The 24,769-nt window shown below is 40.7% G+C and overlaps 1 protein-coding gene across 2 annotated transcripts in view; it reads right to left on the reverse strand.

The window, feature by feature from the left end:
- The window catches only part of ntm (neurotrimin), a 482,200-nt gene that overhangs the window by 377,594 nt on the left and 79,837 nt on the right, over nt 1-24,769 (reverse strand). The window contains exon 2 of one of the 2 annotated variants that reach the window (XM_085419985.1): nt 11,674-14,575. The exons of the other annotated variant lie outside the window; for it this stretch is intronic. Coding sequence (XP_085276111.1) covers nt 12,230-13,258 — 1,029 coding nt within the window. The 5' untranslated portion in view covers nt 13,259-14,575 and the 3' untranslated portion in view covers nt 11,674-12,229. Of the gene's footprint in view, nt 1-11,673; nt 14,576-24,769 lie in introns of those variants that run through there. 2 annotated transcript variants of the gene reach the window in all.

Below are 24,769 nucleotides of genomic sequence, written 5' to 3' on the forward strand. Positions count from 1 at the left end.
AGATGTGCATGTGTTCCTATAGAATTGTCACATGTACATGGAGACCGATCCTTTTGGGCATGGTGTACAGCAGTCTAATCTCCTTCTTAACACCTTTCCAGTGTGATGGCAACCCCTCCCTCCCCTGCTGCTGCTGCCATTTTACACCTAGATAAGTGTATCAGTGCTGCCAAGAGGATGAATCCCCAGGCTGTCAAGAACACAAGCTTGCCTTTCCCATCAATCAATTTGACAAGGCCAGCCACAGAGCAGAGCCTTCCAGCAACCTGCCCCTCCCTTCGCCCTCCACCTTGTCAGCCCTGCTCTTCCACTGTCTCCCTCCTCTGATTCATTTGTGAAAATACTGCATCACTGTACTATTGCAGAACAAAAAAAAGGTGAACGAGATTGAGAGGGAAACCTTGTAGAAAGTAAAGGTGGGAGGGAAAAGAAGGATGGATGGATGGATTGATGGATGGATGGATTGATGGATGGATAGATAGATGTGAGTGGTAACTATTCCTTTATCTTCCAAGAACTCCCAGAATACTCTCTTAAAATTCGGCCAGGCATTGTCATGCACAAGGAGGGACCTACAACTCACTGCACTCTATAGTGTCTGACAATGGGTCCCGTTACATTATCACAAGCAAGGTGCTGTAGAGGTATGTGTGTCTCTCCATGGATACCTTCCCAGGGAATAACTGACACACCATTGGCAACAGTGAATGGTGTTGAATGCAGCATGATGTTTTCCACATTTTCACTTGTGCTCAGAGTGACCCTGTTCTAATCTTTGAAAAGCATAGGGTGCCAGTGGTGGACCTGCCAATCATGGCATTGTATGGTAAATGCCAATAGAGTCCATTGTGCTGGGCAGTAAGCACAGGGCAACTAGTGGATGGCTACCTTCATGAAGTCTGTATTTGAATGTTTGATTAGGAGCATGTAAGGAATAACGGATACTGTGATTCAATCTTAATCGCGTGACATTTGCTCAAGCATCACAGATGTGTATCCAAAAACAAATCTGGTATCAGACAATATTAGATTCAGAGTGTTCACACAACCTTTCTTTTATTTCTTGCCACACAGCATTGTACTGTCAGGGTTCGGCACACATACACTTCCCACTGCTGCTCTCCTCCGGCGTTATGCACACCTTCTCAAGAAGCCTCTCTCCATTCCACTCCAGCGTTACTACAAACAGTAGAGAGCTCATCAGTGCCATCACCACAACCTGTCCACTCACCTGCCTGGCACTGCCCCTTAAGCTCACTCCACCACCCCCTCCCTTGCAGCTGAGAAAGGGACTACCTCCGCCACACAGATCTTGAGTGTTGCGAGAGTAGAGCTAAAACTCTTGGGGTCTATGAGATAAAGGTGTATCTTATATACCCATAGAAGCTTTACACATGCAGGGACGACTTCTGCCAAGACTTTGTGCTAACACCCTGTGTTGCTCACACAGATATTTCAAAACATATAGGTGCTGCAGAAATTTATTTCTTAAACAATTAGAGAAAGCATGAACGTTGTCCTGGAAGATATAAGGAAATCTTCCAGGACATGGGCCCAGTGTAGGAAAGGTTAGCAAGTCACATGTCTATTAAGCCAGGTCATATTTTCCTTACACTCACAGTGTACACAGAATAACTAAGCAGAATTTATATTACACGTGCAAAAAAGCATGAAAAGCCAAAAGTAAACATAACATAACACATTTCCCAACCAATATAATAATCCCTACAAAGGCAAATGGGCACTAAAAAGCCAATCAGAGCTATATCCAGCTGACAGCACAATGCACAGGGAATAATCTATAATAATGTATTGCCCATTAATAATTCACATTTATTCCCGAATGCTGCAGAGACAGCCACTGTCTCAACCTCAAACATCACAGCCATCAACAGGCAAAGTCAGAAGGATACTTGCATAAATGCAGAGAGACAGTCCATAAATCCAAATGTTGCTTTATGAAGATTAGTGTTTATTTTTATAATTTGGATGTTAATTTTTTTTTAAGTAATTTTCATATAAATACAACATGTATTGTGGGTTCACGCCCTCGGCCACGCCCTCGACAGATGAGACACCTGGGTCTCATTAAGCCGATCAGCATTTAAACCAGGAGGCGACTGTTGTTCATCGCTGGATCGTTGTCTACCACGCGTTAGTGAAGTCAAGCTACAGCAAGTCTAGTTAAGAGTATTCTCCTTTGTGCGTCATACTTAACCCTGTCTCTCTGTCTACAGAGCTTCTTGGATTTTCTCCCGTGTGATTCCCGTGTGGCAGTGTCGGAGTGTGAGCCTGTGATCGTGTGCGTGGATGATCTGAAGAATGCGTGCTTTTCCCCTGGACTTCCCTGGAGACCCCTTCTTCCCTCACTCAGCTGTATATAGCACCCCCCGCACCTTCTTGTATATACACCTGGTGAATTGTAAATCCTTCTTGTGAGCATCAGAACCGGAGTCCTGCGCTTGAGTCCTCCTCCAAACCGTAACAAGGAATTTGCTTTGAAGAACTTTGCATTCGAGATAACAAACAGTAGAAGTATTTTGGCCATCTGACTCTTAAAAGTATTCTAAAAGTGATCTGCTTGTTAAATTTCTAAACAACCTAGCATAGAAGATTTTTTTAGAAATGCTACAGTAAAAGCTCTTTTGACACTGGGATACAACTCACTATTTTAGTACTATTGGTGTCACCTGCTTCCACTCATATATCTGAAATTGTTTTTCCTAACACTACTGAAAAGCACAGAATTAATTAGTAGCAGCAACATTACAATCAGAATAGTAGTAGTAGTGTTAAATTTTGCACAATAGTATGAGCCAGGTACAACTACCTTTCTTACACAACACTCTGGCCTTTCTTTTAGTACATCAAATAATAAATGGACAACACACAGTGCTTTTCTGCTATAGCAGGCAAAGCACTTCACAGTTTGGTCTGCTAACAACATGCTCACACACACAGCTGTCATGAGCTGGGACACCCTGTGTTGATCACACAGATACGTGTTGCTGTTTGGCTGTTTAAAACAATGTGTGCGTCTGTTTATGAATAACAGCAGTAATATAATATAAAGTCGTCGATATGGACATGGCTTTGACACTTAGCGCTACAGCCCAGTGTTGGATGATATACTGACCATTATGCAATTAAGCATCTTTTCTCATAGAAAATGAGTGCACAAACTCAGCATGCCCAAAACATGGCTTTAATCAACTTTCCAGCCCTTTGAATTTTGTACTTGTAGAATAAATTCAGTTTAAATTATAAATAATACTTTGGTTACTTGGTTACTTTGTAAATTCAAATGAAATTATTTGTGCACTGATAAGTTCGGTAGTGCAGCTGTTATGATACAAAAAAATGCTATAGATCCACTTGGACAGAGAAGGTCCTGGGTGTATATTATGTTTTAGAATGAAATTCTGAGAACAGTTCCCTTTTTGAAGGCAGGATCTCCGAGTTTTAGAGGATGATGGAATTCTCTGATGGAAAAGCTGCAGATCAGTCAATCCAAGAGAGGTTGTTTCATATGGATAATCTTTTTTCTTTTCTGAAGGATGAAATCTTTGAAAATACTCCAAGTCAGGCATGGTAACTTGGTTGGAATTCAACAGCACATATCCAGCATGGTGACTTAGGTTACCTTTTCATATGTCAGTTTGGATGAGCTTGTCTTTTATATGACAGTTATATAACCTTTATATAACTGTCACAGCAAACTTTCAGCACTTTCTTTTCCCAAACTGTTGTCACCTTCTCAGCTCTGCTCACCTAAATCCTTAAGGACTTGGAGTATTTGCATAATTATACTGAGAGGCTAAGCTAGATGTACTTTCATAACTCATCAGTACCCACGTCACAGATACTTCGTGCTATAATTGTTAACTATGTGTGTGTGTTTGAATAAGGACTTCATGTAAGGTCTGTTTAAGTGTACATTCTTCGATATATGATACACTGTGGTGGTGCTAATCAAAAAGCAAGACCTCAAAATAAGTATGTTTAATACTGCAACTGAGAGTCAAACAACTTCTTTTGATGGCATGCTGAGAAAATGTAACAATCATCCATTCTGGCCCGATGACTCACAATGCATTTGGGGCAAAGGCATGTGGGTGAAAGCAGCAGGAAAATGTAATGTGTGTTTGAGAGCATCCCAGCTGGGCAAATAACAGTCTATTGTGTTAAACAACTATGCTGGTGAAGACTGAAACCCTTCCCGGAGGATATGCTGACACTGATGTGGTGTGGCGCCCTTAGGGAGCTTATCCAGCCAAGCATTTGTGGCCATTCAGCACACCAACCACACCGTGACACAACTCTTAGCAATGTGAGGCAGTCAAATGACAATTCACAATTCTTCTTTTTATTTTCAGCATTTTTATGAACAGGAAAAAGAACAGGTGTTGACTGAACAAATGACACACAGCCAAAATCGATTTTTTTCATAAACACTGGGAATTTTATTAAAATTTTATGGACATAATTTGCAGTTCGAATATGGCTACACTATAGTTCAAGAAAGCATTTCAGCAATAATTAAATCATCTAATTTGAATGTGACAATTTGAATAGAAAAAAATATCTGCTAAAGTTTTTAAAGTGTTGGGTTGAGTTGTTTTTGTTATCCACAGTAATACTTACTTTTTCTTTTCAAGGCAGTGTTGAGGATTAAAAATTAAAAATTAAAAAGTCCATTACCCTAGACTTCTAGATATCTCTATATATACCTTCACAGGTTTGTCATTTGGCCCTTTCATGAATACGAAAAAAAAATAGTGATGACTCCTTGGATGATGAATCAACAATGTGACCAGCTTAACTCACTTAAGACACATTTTGTCAACATTTGGCAAGTTCTGAGTCCACTCCCTGGTGGAGTTACTGGAAGACCCTGAAAACACGATGAGCAGAAAGAAAGAGAAAACAAGTCTCCCTCCCCTGTACAACCCTTCAGCCTCTACTGTTGTTTCTCCAGCAGCACTCTTAATATTGATTTTTGATGCCAGACTTCTGGAAACACTGCAAACGTGACAAGTGTCTACACATACAGTAAATGCATGCATACAAACACAAACACACATATTGGCAACATGCTGGGATGAACAAATAAAGGTTTTTGAAGCCTTTCCCTCAAATGACAAGTGACATTGGTATCCAGGGGACACTTTGCTTTTGGTCTCAAGCCAAGTAAATGGAATGAAAGGGACAAGAGAGGGTAAGAAAGTCTTACATTCACAGCTGATACTTAAAGATGTTGCTCAAATCAACAGGCTAATGCTAGGTACAAAGAGGACAAGTTGACATGGGTGGTTGTGCATTTAAATCTTAAAATTTAATCAAATCAAAAGAATAAAAGTAGATGTCCTTAAAGTGTTTGTTTTTTTCAGAGAGGTGCCCTGACAGCAAGTAATCACATGGCACAATTCAACTCATGGGATATCCCATGATGGTTTGCCACAGCCTTTAAACTTAAAAATAACACATTAAAAAACACATTTAAGTGCAGTTTGCATTCCAAGCAAAGGGGAACTTCTGTCAATGCACAATTTCATGGTATACCAATTACCTTGATGCATATATCAGAGCTATAAAGAATCAGAAGAAAATGCGTTGCTCAGACTGATCCATCCATCCATTCGCTTCCACTTATCCTTTTCAGGGTCGCGGGGGGTGCTGGAGCCTATCCCAGCTGTCATAGGGCGAGAGGCAGGGTACACCCTGGACAGGTCACCAGTCTGTCGCAGGGCTAACACACAGGGACAGACAACCATTCACACTCACATTCACACCTAGTGGCAATTTGGATTATCCAATTAACCTATCCCCACAAGCTGCATGTCTTTGGACAGTGGGAGGAAGCCGGAGTACCCGGAGAGAACCCACGCAAACACGGGGAGAACATGCAAACTCCACACAGAAAGACCCCGGCCTGATGGTGGAATTGAACTCAGGACCTTCTTGCTGTGCGGCAACAGTGCTAACCACTGTGCCACCGTGCTGCCCTCAGACTGATTGGAGGCAAATTTTATTTCAAAAGACTACCTGACAGAAGCCTTGATAAAAGTGTGATTTTGTGCAAACTGTGCAAAAAGGAGTTTGCATACCACTGAAGCACTTACAGTACCATCTAAATGCAAAACATGTTGCAGCGCGCACAGAAACTGTGGGAGCTGTTAGCGCTAGCAGTCCCAGCAGTTTAGCAGCTCAGACTTGATGAAATTACTGGATTAAGGACCAAAATTATTAAGTCAACATCGGAAAAACTTACAAATACTCTCACAAAATGGATTGCTCTGGACAGTAGCTCACTATCATTGGTAGAAGATAAGGGGTTAGAAATTGTGCTACAGTTAGCGTCAGGTGAAACAACTTTCCAACTTCCATGCCGAAAGACTATTCCAAGTGAAATTCAACAGCTTTATGACACTGAAAAGCAAGCAAAATTAGATGTATTACAGACAGCCATGCTAATATGGAGGATCTGGATATGTTTTCTCGTCTTCTAAAGAATCAAGAGGCTGTTTTTGCTGTTTTAGACAAACAAAAGCACAAGCTAGTCATTTTAACTCCATCAAAGCTGGTAAAACTCCAAAAGCTGGCTACTGTCATTGAGCATTGCAGTTAAATAAAAATATTTTTTAACTTATTCTTACCGTTTCTTCAAAAAGCTCTACAGTTGACAATTATTGTGTAGATTAATAATTACTTTCTTGGACTATCTACTACAGATTTGTGGCTGAGCTTCTTAAAGTTGAGAAATATGTCTCAAGTTCAATGGTTTTACCTACTTTCCGCCACCTGCATCACACCATGGAGGTCTCCGATGATGACTCAGACTACATGGTTAAATTTAAGACTGTGTTCACAAAGTACCTAACCCAACATGTAGCTACACTCAACAATCAGTAGCTCGAGATAGCTACTGTGCTTGACCCACACTTTAAGGATTTAAAGTGTCTTCCAAGTGAGAAAAGGTTCAGATCAACCTTGAGGCACTGCTGAATTAACAGTGTAAAAATGCCACCTCATAGGAGCCAGAAAAGACAAAGAGCCTCCTCCTCTCTTCATTGTCTTCAAACTCTGATTCAGATGAGGAAGCCCTGTGTAACAGGGCCCTTAGTTCGTACAGAGCAGAATCCACCATCAACGAGAAAGACTGCCCGCTGCAGTGGTGGTCGAGTCGAGCAGGGACCCACCCACAGCTGTCTGTACGGTGTCCCTTGTGAGAGTCTGTTCTCACTTGCAGGTCACATAGTAACAATAAAGAGAGCTGCTTTGAGCTCTGAAAATGTGAACAGGCTAGTTTGTCTAAGTAACTGGCTGAAAGAGATGGACAGTAAATAAGCATAGAGGTATTGTGAGTCCAATGAGTTTGTTTTTGTTGTTTGTTTGTTTTTGCACTGATCATACTGTTTTAGCCTAATATACAAAATAATTTTGGCTAAGGTTACTTTGTATTATTATTATTTAAAGACAATACTATTTTGAAAATGTATTTAAAATAGCACTTTATTTTTAAGTCTGCCCAATTTTGGCCAAGGATAATATTTTTGTTTCTCTGTTTTGAATTGACATACAGTTTAAATGTTTTTTCCCCAGAAGTTAAAAGAGCTTAAAATATTCATGTCCATGTCTATTATTTGATTCTCTCACCCACTAAAACCCCTTTAAATTAATAAAAGTCCAATGTTTTATTGTCTCTGGTGTGGCAGGTGACATACTGGGTGAAGAGTGGAGGGAGAGAGGAGAGTGGAGGACAGGGAGATGTGATTAAAGTCCCCAGAGATCAGGAAAAGGGCCTGAGGATGCTGTGTTTGGAGTCTGCTGGTTACAGTGTGCAGGACCTCACAGGCTGCTGCAGTGTTAGCAGAGGGCGGGACATACACAGCTATCATAATGACGTGTGTAAACTCTCGCGGTAAATAGTACGGTCTCATGCTAACCACTAGCAGCTCAATGTCCTTACAGCATAGCATCTCTTTGATAGATAAATACCCAGAGTTACACCATCTATCGTTCACAAACGCAGCCAAACCCCCTCCTCTCTTCTTACCACTCTCCGTTGTTCTGTCTGCCCGGATCAGATGTGTGTTTATGTGTGAGTCCGGAGTTAGCGCGGTTAGCCACGACTCTGTGAAGCACATCACGCTACATTTCCTGTAGCTCCTCTGATGTCGGGTTAGAGCCGCCAGTTCATCCACTTTTTTGGGGCGTGATCTCACGTGGTATCTGTTATTACCTTCCCCATAATAACAGATACCACAGTGATACAAGGAGCAGGAATGTACAAAATGTTTAATGTGTACTTCCGGTTTGTTTAACTTTGAATCAGCTGTGCTACAGCAGCAGACCATCCCAAGTGTCACTCTTGTAAGCTAAGAACAGAAAACTGGCAAAGGCTGGAAGAATGTTGCATGGTTCGATGAGTTGCTGTATCATAGAGTCAGAATTTGGTGTAAACAACATGAAAGTATGGATCCATCTTGCCTTGTATCAGCTGGTAGTGTAATAGTGTAATTTTGTGGGGATAAGTTCTCTTCACACATTTTATGCCCCTTAGTACCAGTTAAACACTAGCATTGTTTCAATGCCAGAGTCCACTTGCGTGACCATGTCGATCACTTTGACATACCCATTTTCTGATGGCTGCCTCAAACAGAATAACATATAATGTCACAAAGTTCATATCAAACTGGCTTCTAGAGCAGGGCGATATGACCAGAAATATTTATCACGATATACATTTGAAAATTTGCGATAACGATATAACTGACGATATAATTGACACTGACATTGACAAAATACTTTACAACTCCACAACTTTATTAGTGCAAAAAAACAAAACATCAATGCTGTATTTTCACAAGCAGCTGTTTTTTACGTGCATTAAAGTTATATAAAAAATTTAACAGTGCAAATGCAAATTCCTTGCTGACAGTTTAACCAAAAGACATTTCCAGTGGAAATTGGCCGACATATCCTCAGCATAATCATGTATAATATTCACAAAATTAAAAAAGAGGTTATACACACACAATACGGTAATATTATTTTGAAGCACAGTACGTATCACTCTGCGAGGCTCCTGCCTATGATAGCCGTAATGCTCCAACAATCCATCACATGAGCGCTTTATGTGGTACACGAGCGCTGTGTACCACATAAATTCGTTTCAAGGTCAGTAAATACAGCCAGAATTCATAATTAAGGCACATGGGATTATAAGGGGGGCAGCACGGTGGCACGGTGGTTAGCACTGTTGCCTCACAGCAAGAAGGTCCTGAGTTCAATTCCACCATCAGGCCGGGGTCTTTCTGTGTGGAGTTTGCATGTTCTCCCCGTGTTTGCGTGGGTTCTCTCCGGGTACTCCGGCTTCCTCCCACTGTCCAAAGACATGCAGCTTGTGGGGATAGGTTAATTGGATAATCCAAATTGCCACTAGGTGTGAATGTGAGTGTGAATGGTTGTCTGTCCTTGTGTGTTAGACTGGCGACCTGTCCAGGGTGTACCCTGCCTCTCGCCCTATGACAGCTGGGATAGGCTCCAGCGCCCCCCGCGACCCTGAGAAGGATAAGCGGAAGCGAATGGATGGATGGATGGATTATAAGGGGCACTGTCGATTTTCAGAAAAATCAAAGGATTGATTTTAAGTGTGCCGTATTTTCCAAAAAACACAGTAATGATGGCCCGCTAGCATGTTTACCAAAAATAGTGCTTTGTTGTGTATCTGACGAACAAAAACCAGTTCTACACCACTGAAGTTGCAGCATTTTTACAAACCAATTCTGGTTCATCATTTCATTCAACGATCCGCTTTCACCCTTCTCATTCTCCATCGCCGCCATGCTTTTTCTGCCATGTGCGTATGAAAACAAAGGCACTGCGCATGCGCATTTTACCCATATTCTATCGCGATATTTCATTTTCTTATCGTTGCCCAACATTATACCGGTATTACCGTGAATGGTATAATATGGCCCAGCCCTGTTGGCTTCTTGACTGTGGTTTCATGACAGTGGGTTCACTGTACTCGGGTAGCCTTCCACAATCACCACATCTCTATTCAACAGAGCACCTATGGGAACTTGTAGAATGGGAGATTTGGATCACACATGTGCAACTGACAAATCTTTAGGAACAGCATGATGTTATCATGTTAATGTGGAAAAAAGCTGTTCTAAAAGAAAAGGCTCCAACCTGCCAGTATTAAGTTATCACTAAAACAACGTCTAGTAAGTGTAGTCCTTATAACTACAATAGACAAATACACAATACACAAATATCCCAGGATTTTTATTTAAGATGTTGTACAGCTAATACCAGTTTTAAACAAGGAATGGGAGAAAATTACTAGCCCTGTTAAAATCGAATGAGCTACATCTTTTTCAGTAACAACGTATTAAAATGTTCATGTCAGCTGTAGTCTTGTAACAATTAACAAATGTTCATGGTTTAGGACAGCTAGAGTTATCTGTCTATTAAACCTGACATCATTAGCCGTTTCCAGGTCCAAACTCTGCTTCTGGCCCCAAAGTCAAACAAACACTGTGGCATCACTGTCAGTCTAAATTTATAAATTTTTAATAAAATGATCAGTGTTGGTGCTCTACCAGGTGTAACAATAAAGTTTAACATCCAGGCATCCATGAGAAACAGGAATTATGAAGTTTAACACAGAAGTTAGCAGAGAGTTAGCTTGCTAGTTTTCATCCATACCATGCTCTGACTGAAGAATTTCTGAATAATTAACACGTACAGCTCTGCTATCACTTCCAACATAAATGAAGAGAGAAAACTAAAAAGCAGTGACATTTTTAGGGTCACTGCAGTTGGGCTAACTGGTTTATATTGATGTACTCCGTTGGAGCTAGCTACAGAGCTATGATTAGCACAGTGTTTCCCAACCTCTTGGAGCCACAGCACATATTTCACATCCGAAAACAAATCACATGCCACACCACCAAACAAAAATGTCACAAAAAGCATATTGATAATTTTTCCCCGCACACCAGGCATAGCAGACTTGACCCGGTTTGTCCCCAGTATACCTTTTTTGCTTTCGTCTGACCACTATTCATGCTAGTTTTCATCTGGATCAGAATTTTCTCCAATACCCAGGTCAGATTGACTGGTAACGTGACAGTTCGCAATTGTTATAGACAAATGCAGGAAAAAGATGCTGTAAATGGACCATACTTCAGTCAGGAGAAAAACTGAGATAATCCATCCACAATACAGAAAAAATTGTCATTGTCATTGTTACTCGTCATGGAAAATTCCAAATCAAATCACTTTTATTGTCACATCACATGTGCAGGTACACTGGTACAGTACATGCGAGTGAAATTCTTGTGTGCAAGCTTCACAAGCAACAGAGGTGTGTAAAAATACAATAACATAAGAACAAGCAAAATATAAGAATGGGTAAATCTGAGAATTATATGAATAAATATATGTACAATATAAGAGTGTATGCGCATTACTGAATGTGTATACTAAATATGTATATCTACGTGTGTGTGTATATATATATATATATATATATATATATATATATATATATATATATATATATATATATATATATATATATATATATATATATATATATATATAATTTTTTTAATTAAATAGAATAAACAATAAAACAAAATATACAGAGGTTGTCAGTTGGATATTGTGCAAAACAAGTGGCATTTGTATACAGTATGGAGTGCATAATGTTGAAGTTCTGGTAAGTGAAGGTGAGGTGTCTATGAAGTGTTCAGCAGTCTGATGGCCTGATGGAAAAAGCTGTCTCTCAGTCTGCTGGTATGGGACTGGATACTGGAGAACCTCCTTCCTGATGGAAACAGTCTGAACAGTTTATGGCTGGGGTGACTGGAGTCCTTGATGATCCTCCCTGCTTTCCTCAGGCACGGCTTCCTGTAGATGTCCTGGAGGGAAGGAAGCTCACCTCCAATTATCCGTTCAGAGCACCGCACTACTCTCTGGAGAGCTTTGCGGTTGTAAGCGGTGCTGTTGCCATACCAGGTGGCGATGCATCCAGTGAGGATGCTCTCAATGGCACAGCGATAGAAGGTCCTGAGGATGCGGGGGCTCATGCCGAATCTTTTCAGTCTCCTGAGAAAGAAGAGGCGCTGCTGCACCTTCTTCACTGTTTTGTTTATGTGTCCTGACCACGTAAGATCCTTAGCCAGATGTACACCAAGGAACCGTAAGCTGCTCACTCTCTCCACGTGCCGAGGAACTTAAAGGAGGACACCCTCTCCACATAGTCACCTTTTATGGATAGGGGAGGGGAATCAGTTCTTGTTTTGCAGAAGTCCACGACCACTTCCTTGGTTTTCTTGGGGTTTAGGGTGAGGTTATTGTAGTTACACAATTCTGACAGTCGCTGGACCTCATCCCTGTAGGCAGTGTCATCAACGTTGGTGATGAGCCCCATCAAAGTGGTGTCGTCTGCAAATTTGATGATGATGTTGCAGGGGTGCGTAGGGGTGCAGTCACTGGTGTAGATGGTGTATAATAGTGGACTCAGCACACATCCCTGTGGTGAGCCAGTGTTGAGCGACAGGGTGGATGATCGCTGGTTGCCAACCTTGAGACTGATTGTGAACGGTCTGTGAGGAAGTTTTTGATCCATGCACATGGGGGGGGAAGTCCAATTTACCAGCTTGTCTATAAAAATGTCTGGGATGATAGTATTGAAGGCCGAGCTGAAATCAATGAAGAGCATCCTTACTGATGTCCCAGGATTCTCCAGGTGATGCAGAGCGGAGTGGAGAGCAGTGGGAGTTGCATCCTCTGTGGACCAATTTGCCTTGTAGGCAAACTGGTGGGGGTCGAAGCTGGGTGGGAGGCAGTCCTTTATGTGTTTTAGGACCAGCTTCTCAATGTACTTTGCAACCACTGGAGTCAGTGCGACGGGTCTGTAGTCACTGAGGCTACTGATGGTGGTGGACTTGGGGACTGGGACTATTGTTGATGATTTCAGGCAGTGAGGGACAGAGGCATGTGTCAGGGAGAGGTTGAATAGTCTGGTGAACACAGGAGCCAGCTGGTTGGCACAGGCTTTGAGCACTCTACCAGGTATTCCGTCGGGGCCAGCAGCTTTCCTCTGATTTACTGCTCTGAACACATTGCGGACCTGATGTTGTTGGAGGCTAAATGTGTTCAGAGCTGTGCACAGTGGATGCTGTGGGCAGGGTGGTGTGCATGGTGGGGGTGACTGCAGTTTTCTCGAAGCGGGCATAAAAGTGGTTAAGTTCCTCCGCTAATGAGATGTCCATATTATCTATATTTGTCCCATTGGCTTTGTAATATGTGATGTGTTTTAGGCCCTCCCATACCTTCCTGGAGTTGTTATCAGAGATGTGATCTGATAGCTTGTTTGAATAGTCCAGTTTTGCTGCTCTGATGCCTTTATTATTTCCGCACATCCTCCTCAGACACAGTGTGCGCACTGACGTCATCTGCGGTGCGCACACTGTCCGGTCTCATGGTGTTCGCTGTGTCAAATCTAGCACAGAATACGTTTAGATCGTCACACAGAGAGGCCGTGGTCTGCGGTGTGCTGGTTTTCCCTCTAAAGTCTGTGATTGTGTTTAGTCCCTGCCACATACTCCAAGGGTTGTCAAACTGTTGTTCCACCCTTTCCCTGTACTCACGTTTGGCTGATTTGATCGTCTTCCGGAGTTGGTAATGTGCGTGTTTTTAGTCCGATGTGTTTGCGGAGGCAAAAGCGGTGCGAACATCTTTGTTAATCCACGGTTTTTGATTTGGGAAGGATTTAACTGTTCTGGATGCGATGACATCTTCCACGCATTTTCTGATAAATCCATAGACTAAGTCTGTGTACTCATCGATATCATTTGCAGCCAGGTGAAACATTTCCCAGTCCGCGTGATCAAAACAGTCCTGCAGCGCGGACTCCGATTGGTCCGACCAACGGCGCACCGCCCTCAGGGTTGGAGCTTCCTGTTTCAGCTTTTGCCTGTAGGCCGGAAGGAGCAGGATGGAGCTGTGATCTGATTGGCCGAATGGGGCACGGGGGAGAGCTTTGTACGCATCCTGGAAGGAGGTGTAGCAGTGGTCAAGTAGCCGATCTCCACGAGTGTTGAAATGGATTTGTTGGTTGAGTTTTGGTGAAACTTTCTTCAGGTTTCCCTTGTTAAAGTCCCCAGTCGTGATAAACGACGCCTCTGGGTGTGCGGTTTCCTCACTGCTGATCACGCTGACTGTGCTCGGTCAGTGTCAGCTTGTGGGGGAATGTAAACAGCCGTAATAATCACTGCTGTAAATTCCCTCGGTAGCCAGATGGCCGGCACTTAATCATCAGGTACTCCTGGTCCGGTGAGCAGAAGGATTTGACCGGGTGCACGTTCACATAATCACACCAGCTGTTGTTGATCATGAAACACACACCACCGCCTCTGCTTTTCCCATTAAGCTCCTGTGACCTGTCCGCGCAGTGCACAGAGAACCCCAGTAGTTGTATTGCAAATTCCGGTACCTTGTCCGATAGTCAGGTTTCTGTGAGGCAGATCACGCAGCAGTCCCGCATCTCTCGCTGGAATGAGGAAAAGTAAAATTAAACACAAAAACCAGCTGTTGCTTGGGGGAGCTCACAATGATGCTGCCATACTCGGCACCATCTTGCATCTATTTCGCAAGATGGCGAAATGGACCCAGATTGTCATGGTTCTGGGTCGGTGACCCAGTGTTTTTGGTTTTTGTACTCTTATTTTTGATATTATGAATTATGACAGTTTGTGTTTTGGTTTCCCAGTGTTTATTCTGTGCTCCCCCTGTTTTCCGTCGTCCCTGCCTGTGTATCACCTCTAGTGTAGTCAGGTCTCTGTGTTAAAGCCCGCGTCTCTGAGTCTGTGTCTTTGCGTGTGTGTTTCCTGCTTTATTTTGAAGTTCCGTGTCTGATCTTAGTGGTCGTGTCCAAATTCATGGGCTGCATCCTCCTGAGGCCGCATTTGTAGACCGATTACGTCCCAGCGACGTGCCGAAGGCTGTCCAAATTCGTAGACTGCTCCGAATGCAGCCGACAAATGCGTCCTCCTTTTCCCCGAATTTGAAGGATGGGTCGGGTGTGTCCTTCGTGGCCTACCATATCCCAGAATTCATAGCGCGGCCCAGCCAAACTCCAGTTTCCAACAATGGCGCCCGCTACTAAGTTTTAAAATTACTCTTACTAATCTTTCTGGGTCACAAAATAAACTTTTAACATATTTTCAGGTGAGAAAGTAGCTGTGTAAACATCAAATATCTGCTCGGTTTATCAAGATATCGCATATTTGCAAAAGTGCTTCGACGTTTTCGGAGACGTCTGCTACCCACCAGCTCGATAGCTAGCCGGGAGCTCGAGGGTTACTGATGCGGCTGAGAACGGCACAACTCCCGGCACATCATTTTCAGATCACCGCGGACTTTCGCTGCTCGGGTTAAACGTAATATATAAGTCACTTAGACAACCTAAAAATGTTATTATTGGGCTTTTTTCAGTGTTTTGTTTGTTCGTGAGTAAATCGGTTTGGCTGAGATTAAAGTTATTAGATTAGATTAGATAAAATAAAACTTTATTAATCCCCCGGGTGGGTTCCTCCTTGGTTTTCACACAGCTGACTAAATGTCAAACAGAAAACTGATTAAACAGAAGTGTGAGACGGTCAAGAATTTACGCCAGTGTCCTGTTATATTTTAGATAGCAAGGAGCAGACGGCTGAGTTTATTAAACTCCATCGAGACAGCGGTGACGCTAATCAGAAGGCTAGACCGTCCAATTTCACAGCCATTTACTTCCGGCCTACCCAACCTTCTGAGGACCCGGCCCACGTAGACCGCGAAGGCCGGGTCCTCAGGAGGATGCAGCCCATGAATTTGGACACGACCAGTGTGTTCAGTTTACGCTTCCTTGTCTCGTCAGTTCTGATTTCCCCCAGCTGTGCTCTCCTTCTGTGTCTCATTCCCCTCGTTACTTCCCAGTGTATTTAAACCCTGTGTTTCTCTGAGTCAGTGTTGTGTCGTCCATCAAGCTGTGTGTTTCCTCGTGTGCCTCTCCGTCAAGTGTAAGTTTATATTTCCCAGTTTAGTTTTGTATGCTTTCCCCGACCAGCAAATAAAGCTGTGGTTTTGAGTTCATCCCTCGAGTCTGTGAGTCCTGCATTTTGGGTCCTCATCTCCTGCCTGCCACACAGCGTTTCATGACACAGATAGCTTCATGTACTGATTCAAATCTTTGTTAGCCTCAGAGTGATTCTTTTCTAACCTAATCAAATTATCACTGACTTTTTTAGGGGGTTGTTCAGATTTAATAGAACAAGAGACAAAGCATTAAAACATGTTAAAAACACACCAGCCTTAATAAATGCAGAGCAGTTTTGTTCCCAGAAGCAGGGTTCATACGTCATCACTTAACAACCGGATTGTGTCACTTCTGTATGGTATTGAGACATGCTACATGCCTATTTACTATGACCTTATTATCCTTAAACAAATAACATTGTGTTTTTGTGCTTGCACTAAATGGTGAAATAAACAATTTCTGTTGGAGTTTTCCTCAGACATTATAGTTGGGAGTAAACTTTTTTTTTTTGTTTCATTCTTTTTACTGTGTCATTGCCACCATTGTCACACTATTGGCCATACTGAAGACGACAGTGACAAAAGTGCTTAAGAAGCTAATGGAAAGACCTCAAAAGAAAAATATTTAAGCCAATTTAATGACAAGCAGTGCAAATGTATTTGGCTCTCAGATGTTGATAATTTCATGGCTGAGTGAATCTATTGTTGACAGTCTTTCTCAGTCAATCCAAAGTTGTACACTGTGGTATTATGCAGCTATTATGACTTTCATCCAAAGCAATTTCATAAAAAGTTTTTTAAAATTTTAATGCTACTGAGGTAAGACATCTAAAACCATGAGTGAAACTGTGCAATTATATCAACGAGTTGTAAGTGCCTGTGTGAAGTAAAAAGTACAATAACTAAGATCCCAAAAACAAAATGATCACATGGCCTGTTCTCTTTCTGGAGTCAAAATGTTGAATAGCAACATTTCAGTTTCCCTTGTACATCTCACTAGGAACCCTGTCAGACACAAAAGCAAAAACCCAGACATGCTGCAGTGCATACACATCATCTTGTTCTATCATCCTACTTAATTTCTCATTTCCTTGTCATGCCTTAGGTATTTAAAAGCACCCCTAGTGGAAAAATTCAACTTTTAAATTATTTATCTTCCAGCTGCATTGGTATCATGTGTACCTATTGAATAACAGTTATTAAACAGGTGTAGTGTAGTGCCAAAATCCAGACTTAAAAAGGGGTATAAGTCTTCAATGGAATTGAGAACTTTTGAGTCAAGTTATCAAATCAAGTAATCAAAATGAACAAAAGCTCATTTGAGAAAGTTGCTGTTGGGTCTGCGCTTCCACAGGCCCCGCTGGTTTAGAGACTTATTCCCATTAACGAAGCAAGACGAACAGCTCAACTGGTTTTTCACATGCTAGCAAGGGAAGGATCTCAGAGCAGCCCTTCTGCCCTCGGTAACAGACCACTTCGAAGAACCAGCTTCCCCTGCAACCTTTTATTTCTGTTAAACACAGTTTCACAAACACCCATTGTAACCCCCCCACGGTTATAAAAGATAAGGCACTGGGTGTGTATGTGTGTGCATGCATGTGCACGTGAGTTTGTGTGTGTTTGTGTTTGGGGGTGCGTTTGTGTGACTTCCTGCTCACCAAAAGGGTCATAAAGGCAGGAAGTTTACTAAACAAGAAAACAGAACCTTCACATAGGACGTGCCTATAATAAAACACTACAGCCTCCCCCACCATTAAACAGGCTGGGGAGGGCAATAGAAACAGGAGAATGTCTTTGATCATATAGTTTGAACCAAGACTTACAAATTTAACTACAATAATGGCAGCATTTAACACTTTGACTCTAACAGTTGTGAGTAAAAAAGAGACAGATGAAAGTAAAGAAGCACTAAGCCTTACTGGCACAGCAGAGAACATGAAGTCCACTTTAGCTTGGTGGGACTACATGATGCACCTTGAATAGCAAGCATGATAAGTTACAGAAGAGACAAAACACGAGTGGTAAAAATTCAAAGTGCTGATCAGCATCTTATTTTATTCAAGTGATCATTTGCTGTAATAACCAAAGAATATACTAAACATCTCAAACTCTTGTTTACGTGCACTTATTAATCACTATTAATGGTACCTTAAGTAATTGAAAGCAGCCCTGATAATGTATACTCAGGTTTGTGTTAAGAGATATTAAAGACCACTTCATTCTTGTCACACTTTAGTAACATTATTAGTGCTATGAATTTTACTTTCACGGATATTTTCTAGGGTGAATTAAACTTCCCTGAACATGGTGGGCAGATCAAAAGTATGAGTGGGTGAAGTGTACAGGATTCACAAGACACCTGAAAACTACGTAGATCAACTGATGTATTACAAGGTTGTATTTTAATTCACATGGCTCAATGGAAATGAACCGAGATATGCAGCAATTAGTCGTGATGAGAAAGCCAAGGTGATGGCCTGACAAAGACATTTCAATATTTTTCATTAATTAAATGTGTTTTATAGTTTTCATTTAGTTAATTCTGCAGTGATGATATACATATTGACTTTCACATTCATTTATACTCTGTTCTTATGTAGTTTTATGTAGTTGTATGTAGTTTTTTCATTTTATCACACAGCACTACAGAAAGAATATGTTGCATGTTCATTCCATTTTCTGTTGCATAAAAAAAATAATAATTTTCTCTTTTTTTTTTTCTTTTTTTTTTTTTCCTGTAGCAATCTGAATCCACTAAAGCTGTGATTTTAAAAGGTTTCTGTTCGGGGCCAGTGTATTCTGTATGAAGATAATGGGTGTTTTGACACACCTCTGGAGTTGGTTTCCATTAGCAGATGAGCAGACCTCCTGGGAGAGCTGACAATTGGGAGTGCCAGGTTGCTTGACAGGGTTATCAGTAGGCAGCCTGCAGCAGTTCCTTCACACTAATGCATTAGGTTATCACAAATGAAAAGCAGAAGAAGGTATGAGAAAGAAAACTCAAGATTGCGGAGACAGAGTTAGGAAAACTGCAACACAGCTTTATAATAATAACCAAATGAAGCTGTACTACATTTCTGTGTTTGTATAAATATATGTGACTCATAAACCTATTAACTTTCTGCAGGATACAAACGCCGGTTTAAAGAAAGACTGGCAAATTGTGTCTTAATGTATTATACATGTTACTAAATGTAACTCCGTAGGATTATTGTCATTCTTCAAGGTCTTTAACCCAGTCTTTTTGAGTTGTTAGTTCATGTTTCGTTTTTGATTTTAGAACTATGAGCTTTCTTTATAGTTTATGTTCTGGCTTTATAGTTTTCACTTGGTGATCATTTGTTCATTTGTTTTTTTGAGTTTTGTGTTTTCATGACTTGCTTTTATTTGTAGTTGGGGTGTTTTTTTGTTAGTTCCCTTTTGTGATTTCTTTTTACTTCCTCAGCCATGTTCCTTGGGGTTTACGTTTTCTTATTCACTAGTGAAGGCTATCAGCCTGCCATTTGTAACCCATAGGTGTAGATTTTACAACGTTCACATTTGGTGGCACAGAAAGTATTAATAATTACAAGTTAATGCAACATTGCTATCCACATTAAGAATGCCTAAAAGGTCCCATATTGTTAAAAAGCATTTTAGGACAGAAAGTATGAGCTGTGAAAATCTGAAATTAGAAAGGCAATGGAAATTTTATTTATAGAGTATTAGCACATTTCATTATACTTAAATTCAATGTGCATAACACAAAAGATAAAAACATATAAACTTAAATAGGTTTACAATGTCAAGAAATCACAGGCTGCAAGAAGCTCCATAAGATCACCTTAGCAGCATTAGGACAAGACTTTCGGGGAACTTTTGGAGACAACTTGAAGCACATTTAGTTAGGTTAACTGTGTTACACTGGATAAAACAAGAAAAATCTTGACTGCTTGATATGATGGATGACAGGTAAAGCACATCCCGGTCCTCAGCTCCTCTAAAGTCCACAGCTTGAATTCCCAAATGACCCAGTCTTTCACTGGTTGTGGGACCATGTGGGATCAGGCTTGACCGCCAGCCTCTACTGACTACGTCACTACATACACTACATACATAATCCAAAAGGAGTACTTTTCTAATACAGTTTCTCAAATTATTCACAACACTGCTCCTTTCAAAGCCCACCAAAAGCATCTTGAAGAAACAGCGACAACTGATTCTATGACTGAGTTTCATGATCAACAGTGTCAAAGGCAACAGTGAGATCAGGCAGGACTAAGACTGAAACGCTCCATTAATCAGTGTTGATCATTAATGATTTCAGTAAGAGCTAAACATTTTTTCTTTCAAATATTTTGCTGAAAAAAAACAAAAACACTAGAAAATGGTCTATAATTATCAATTACTAAGGGACGATTCATGGTCACCTGAACCAACCCTATGCTTTATCAAAAAGAGAGGTTTAAGCCTAATCTTAAAATTAGAGAGGGTGTCTATATCTTGAATCCAAACTAGAAGCTGGTTCCACAGAAGAGGGGCCTGAAAACTGAAGGCTCTGCCTCCCGTTCTACTTTTAAATACTCTAGGAACAACAAGTAAGCCTGCAGTGTGAGAGCGAGGTGCTCTAATGGGATGATATGGTACCACATAGTCATTGAGAAAAGACAGTGCCTAAATTACTCAAGAACTTGTATGTGAGGAGCAGGATTTTAAATTTGATTCTGGATTCAACAGGGAGCCAATGAAGGGAAGCAATATAGGAGAAATATGCTTTCTCTTTCTAGTCCCAGTCAGTACTCTTGCTGCAGCATTTTGAAGGCTTTTTAAGGGAGTTCTTAGGACATCCTGATAATAATGAATAGTAGTCCAGCAATAAACTCATGAACTCATTTTTCAGTGTCACTCTGAGACAGGATGTTTCTAGTTTTGGAGATATTGTGCAAATAGAAGAAAGCAGTCCTACATATTTGTTTAATATGTTCATTGAAGGACATATCCTGTGACCTGTTCAATTTATTCCTATTCAATGTTTTATTTCATATGAAATAAGTTCAAGGACTGTTTTGACATAGACTTCTATATGGCCAGAAGTCCATTAGAAACCACAGGTTGTTTTTTTTTTTCTTTTTTTAACTAATGCTGGTTTAAGACATTTGCTTCACTTTTTAGCAGCAGCACAAATGTGTTTGCAACCAGCACTGAACACTGTGGCAATCAGGGCTTGAGATTATCCCCCAAGAGGACATTAAAGTGAAGGACAGGACAAGGTAAGTTGTACTGACAGCAAGAATTTTCCCAGCTTTGCAGTGTTTCTTAAAAAGACTGACTGACTCACTCAGTTTACCACTGAATGAAGTTACAGCAAAACTGAATATACATATATCCATTACTTTATCTTGATTTGGGAGAAATATGTTTAGAGCTATTTGATCATTGCCATTATTATTTTCTGCATGTCTGCTCTGTGCAAAGTCATCTTTTATCTTCACAATCAGCTTCAGAATCAGAATGCTTAATTAATCCCAGAGGAAATGATGTCACAGTTGCTCCAAGACAGTGAAAAATAACTAAACTAAATTAAATAATACCATATATTACAAAGTTACAAAATATAACATAAGAGCTCCAATAAATACAAATAGTTCTCATTATAAATATCCCAGCATATTGCACAAAATTAATGTTTGACACTGAGGTGCCCTTCTTATCATATTAACTGCAGTTTTCTCTAAAGAGCATGTAATATTAAGGGTTGTACAATTATTGCACAAGTTGATTATAATGGAATCTGTTTTGACAGGGTCCACCTTTGGAGTAAAGAGTATGACCTGACAGTATTAACATCTTCCACAATACAGATGCACACACACAAACACAGTGGCAAAGGGAATAGTCCGTATTCTAAAACATCTAATTTGTGACCAGAGCTGTATTATAGTGCTTATGTACGCAAAATATACATGTTGGCCAAAAGCAGATTCTCTTTGTTGGATTCACTTAGGAAGTTGAAAGCAAGTACTGCATAAAGGCCTTAAAAGAAGGTGATGCACCTTCAATTTTATGATACCTGTGTAAGTTGTGGGACTATTTTGAGTTTTTGTTAGCTTTGTATTTTTGACAATCTTTCATTAATCTTTCTGTTTCATTATTCTGTACTGGTTTCAGTTCCCCGTTTATATCAGTTTTTTACACCTATATTTCAATGTGGTATGAATCAGTTGATGAAAATATAAACTTGTTGATTTCTCCCACAATTTTGTTTGTTTTCACACGGAGACCAATCCAAGTGAACTCCAAGTGAACCAAAATGCGGTATTACAAACCACAACAGAATGTTCAGTCTGCTTTCTTTCCATCAAAGAAAATACAGGAAGATGGTGCTTCGTCCTGGGCTATTGTGGAACAAAGAGGATTTACAGTCATTTCACATTTGCACATCTATATTATCTTCCCACATTGCTATGTTTTTTTTTTTTTAACTCAAACTTGTAATGTCACTGGTAGGTGGTTCAGATTCACACCATTAAACAAACTACTCTAGAGTTCATTTGGAATCATACAGAGACTAAACACAGGAGTTTTTTGTGTTGTGGTTTCATACTGTCTTGTTGGTTTCAGCCTGGTTCACTAATCCCTATCCCCTCATTATCCTCTGTGTGTATGTATTTCAGTCTTCCCATGTAGAGTGAGTTTTCAGTGTACACAGTGGTATTCACAATGAACAAATATGTTACTTGCTGCTGTGGAGAACAGAGCAACCAGTTAACAACAGCTCCTGTCACCCACACTTTTGGTTTCAAGATGTCTACTTGCCAAATGAATATGACTTACCAGTAAATAAAACTGGAACTATGTAAACTATGTAAATAAAACTGAACTTGCAAGTGATATGATTATTATTATTATTCAGTTGTACTGGAATATTGGACATAACTTGGCCTCAGTCTAAGCTGTAATGGCAACAGGTTTATGGTGTGGGATTTTTTTTCAGGAGTTGGGCCCTTTATTTCCTTTTTTATTATTCTGTAATGGTTTCAGTTCCTTGTAATGCTTTACGATGCCATAAATATTTTGGACAATTTCATGCGTTCACCTTTGTGGGAACAGTTTGGGGGTGGCCCCCTCCTGCTCTGACGTGATAATCATATCATATTACATATACAGACAGCAATACTGATGGTTTAGTTCTCACCAAAAATGGCTGAGCACTGAGTCAGAAAATTTTGGGCCGAATGCAGGTCCCAAGGGGCAAATGGTAGAGTTAGTCACAGCACAAGGTTTGTTGGGGGGTTTTTTTGTTTTTGCTTTTCAAGCTAGAGGTCAATTAGGTATGCTAAAGAGTCTGGGCACCAGTTCTCCCTGCAGCTTATCTGTATTCTGCACTTAAATCCATGGCCAATCTCAGAGTCATCCCGCGTCCCTGCTCTGAGCATAATATGGAATGAGTGGGAGAGTTGAGGAGGGTGAAAAGGAGGGAAAATGTTCTTTTATCCTGTGTGCCTTAATAGCAGAAAAGAAACATTCTCTTTCCATCTTAGCTCTTCTTTCTTCTTTATGAAGAGTGCATTTAGGTGTATACATATACTGTAGGTGTATTGGAAGAAAATGGCTGGCAGGTGGAATTGGATGAACAAATGTCAACTAAGTGTTACACTGTCACGCTATGATATAAGATCCGACATTGCAAGAACTACTAAATTTATATACAAACAAAAGGACAGTAGTCCAAAATTATATTATTATTATATAGTATATTATTATATATTACTATATTATCCATCCATCCATTCGCTTCCGCTTATCCTTTTCAGGGTCGCGGGGGGCGCTGGAGCCTATCCCAGCTGTCATAGGGCGAGAGGCGGGGTACACCCTGGACAGGTCGCCAGTCTGTCGCAGGGCTAACACATAGGGACAGACAACCATTCACACTCACTTGCACATTCACACCTAGTGGCAATTTGGGTTATCCAATTAACCTATCCCCACAAGCTGCATGTCTTTGGACAGTGGGAGGAAGCCGGAGTACCCGGAGAGAACCCACTATTACTATATTACTATTTTACTATTATTGTTCTGAGGCATTTTGATAAGATGCTGCCTTTAGCCAGTGAAGAAGTATTTTTAGTCAGAATCTGTCACTTCATTCATTTGATCATTACCAGCAATGTTTTCCAGAGATTTCCCCAGATTGTAGGTGTTAGGGTACTCAAGTGACTTGATGCAAACACCCTGTTATTTAATCTGTTATGTTACTCAAGGCCAGTTCATTACCCTTTACTGTCAGTCTCAATTTTTTGATGGGGCTGAGGTGTTCCTGACGAAAAATCAAAGCTAACCTACAACATGTTCCAAAACATAGATAGGGCTAAGCTACAGAACATCAGTTTTAGGTCCTAGAGGTTGAATTAGGAACATGTACTATACATGTAATGTACGTGTACATGAAATCGTGATGATTGATCGGAACATCTCTGTATAACATCTCATGTATACGGAGACTTTTTTATACACATGCACATTGGGGGGCAGGGGGTATCTATTTGTTATTGACAGTTCTTAGTTTGGTTTTTAACATTATTCTAGTGCTTTAGTTAGTGCAGGCTGACTTCTACTTTGTTTCTATGATCATTTCCACATTCTGAGTTTTCAGATTCTGTTTTGTGTTCATTCATTTTCTGCTATGAGTTGT

The sequence above is a fragment of the Rhamphochromis longiceps genome, linkage group LG10, assembly GCF_057381845.1.
Source record: "Rhamphochromis longiceps isolate RC_006_pf linkage group LG10, R_longiceps_female_GT1.1, whole genome shotgun sequence".
NCBI lineage: Eukaryota > Metazoa > Chordata > Actinopteri > Cichliformes > Cichlidae > Rhamphochromis > Rhamphochromis longiceps.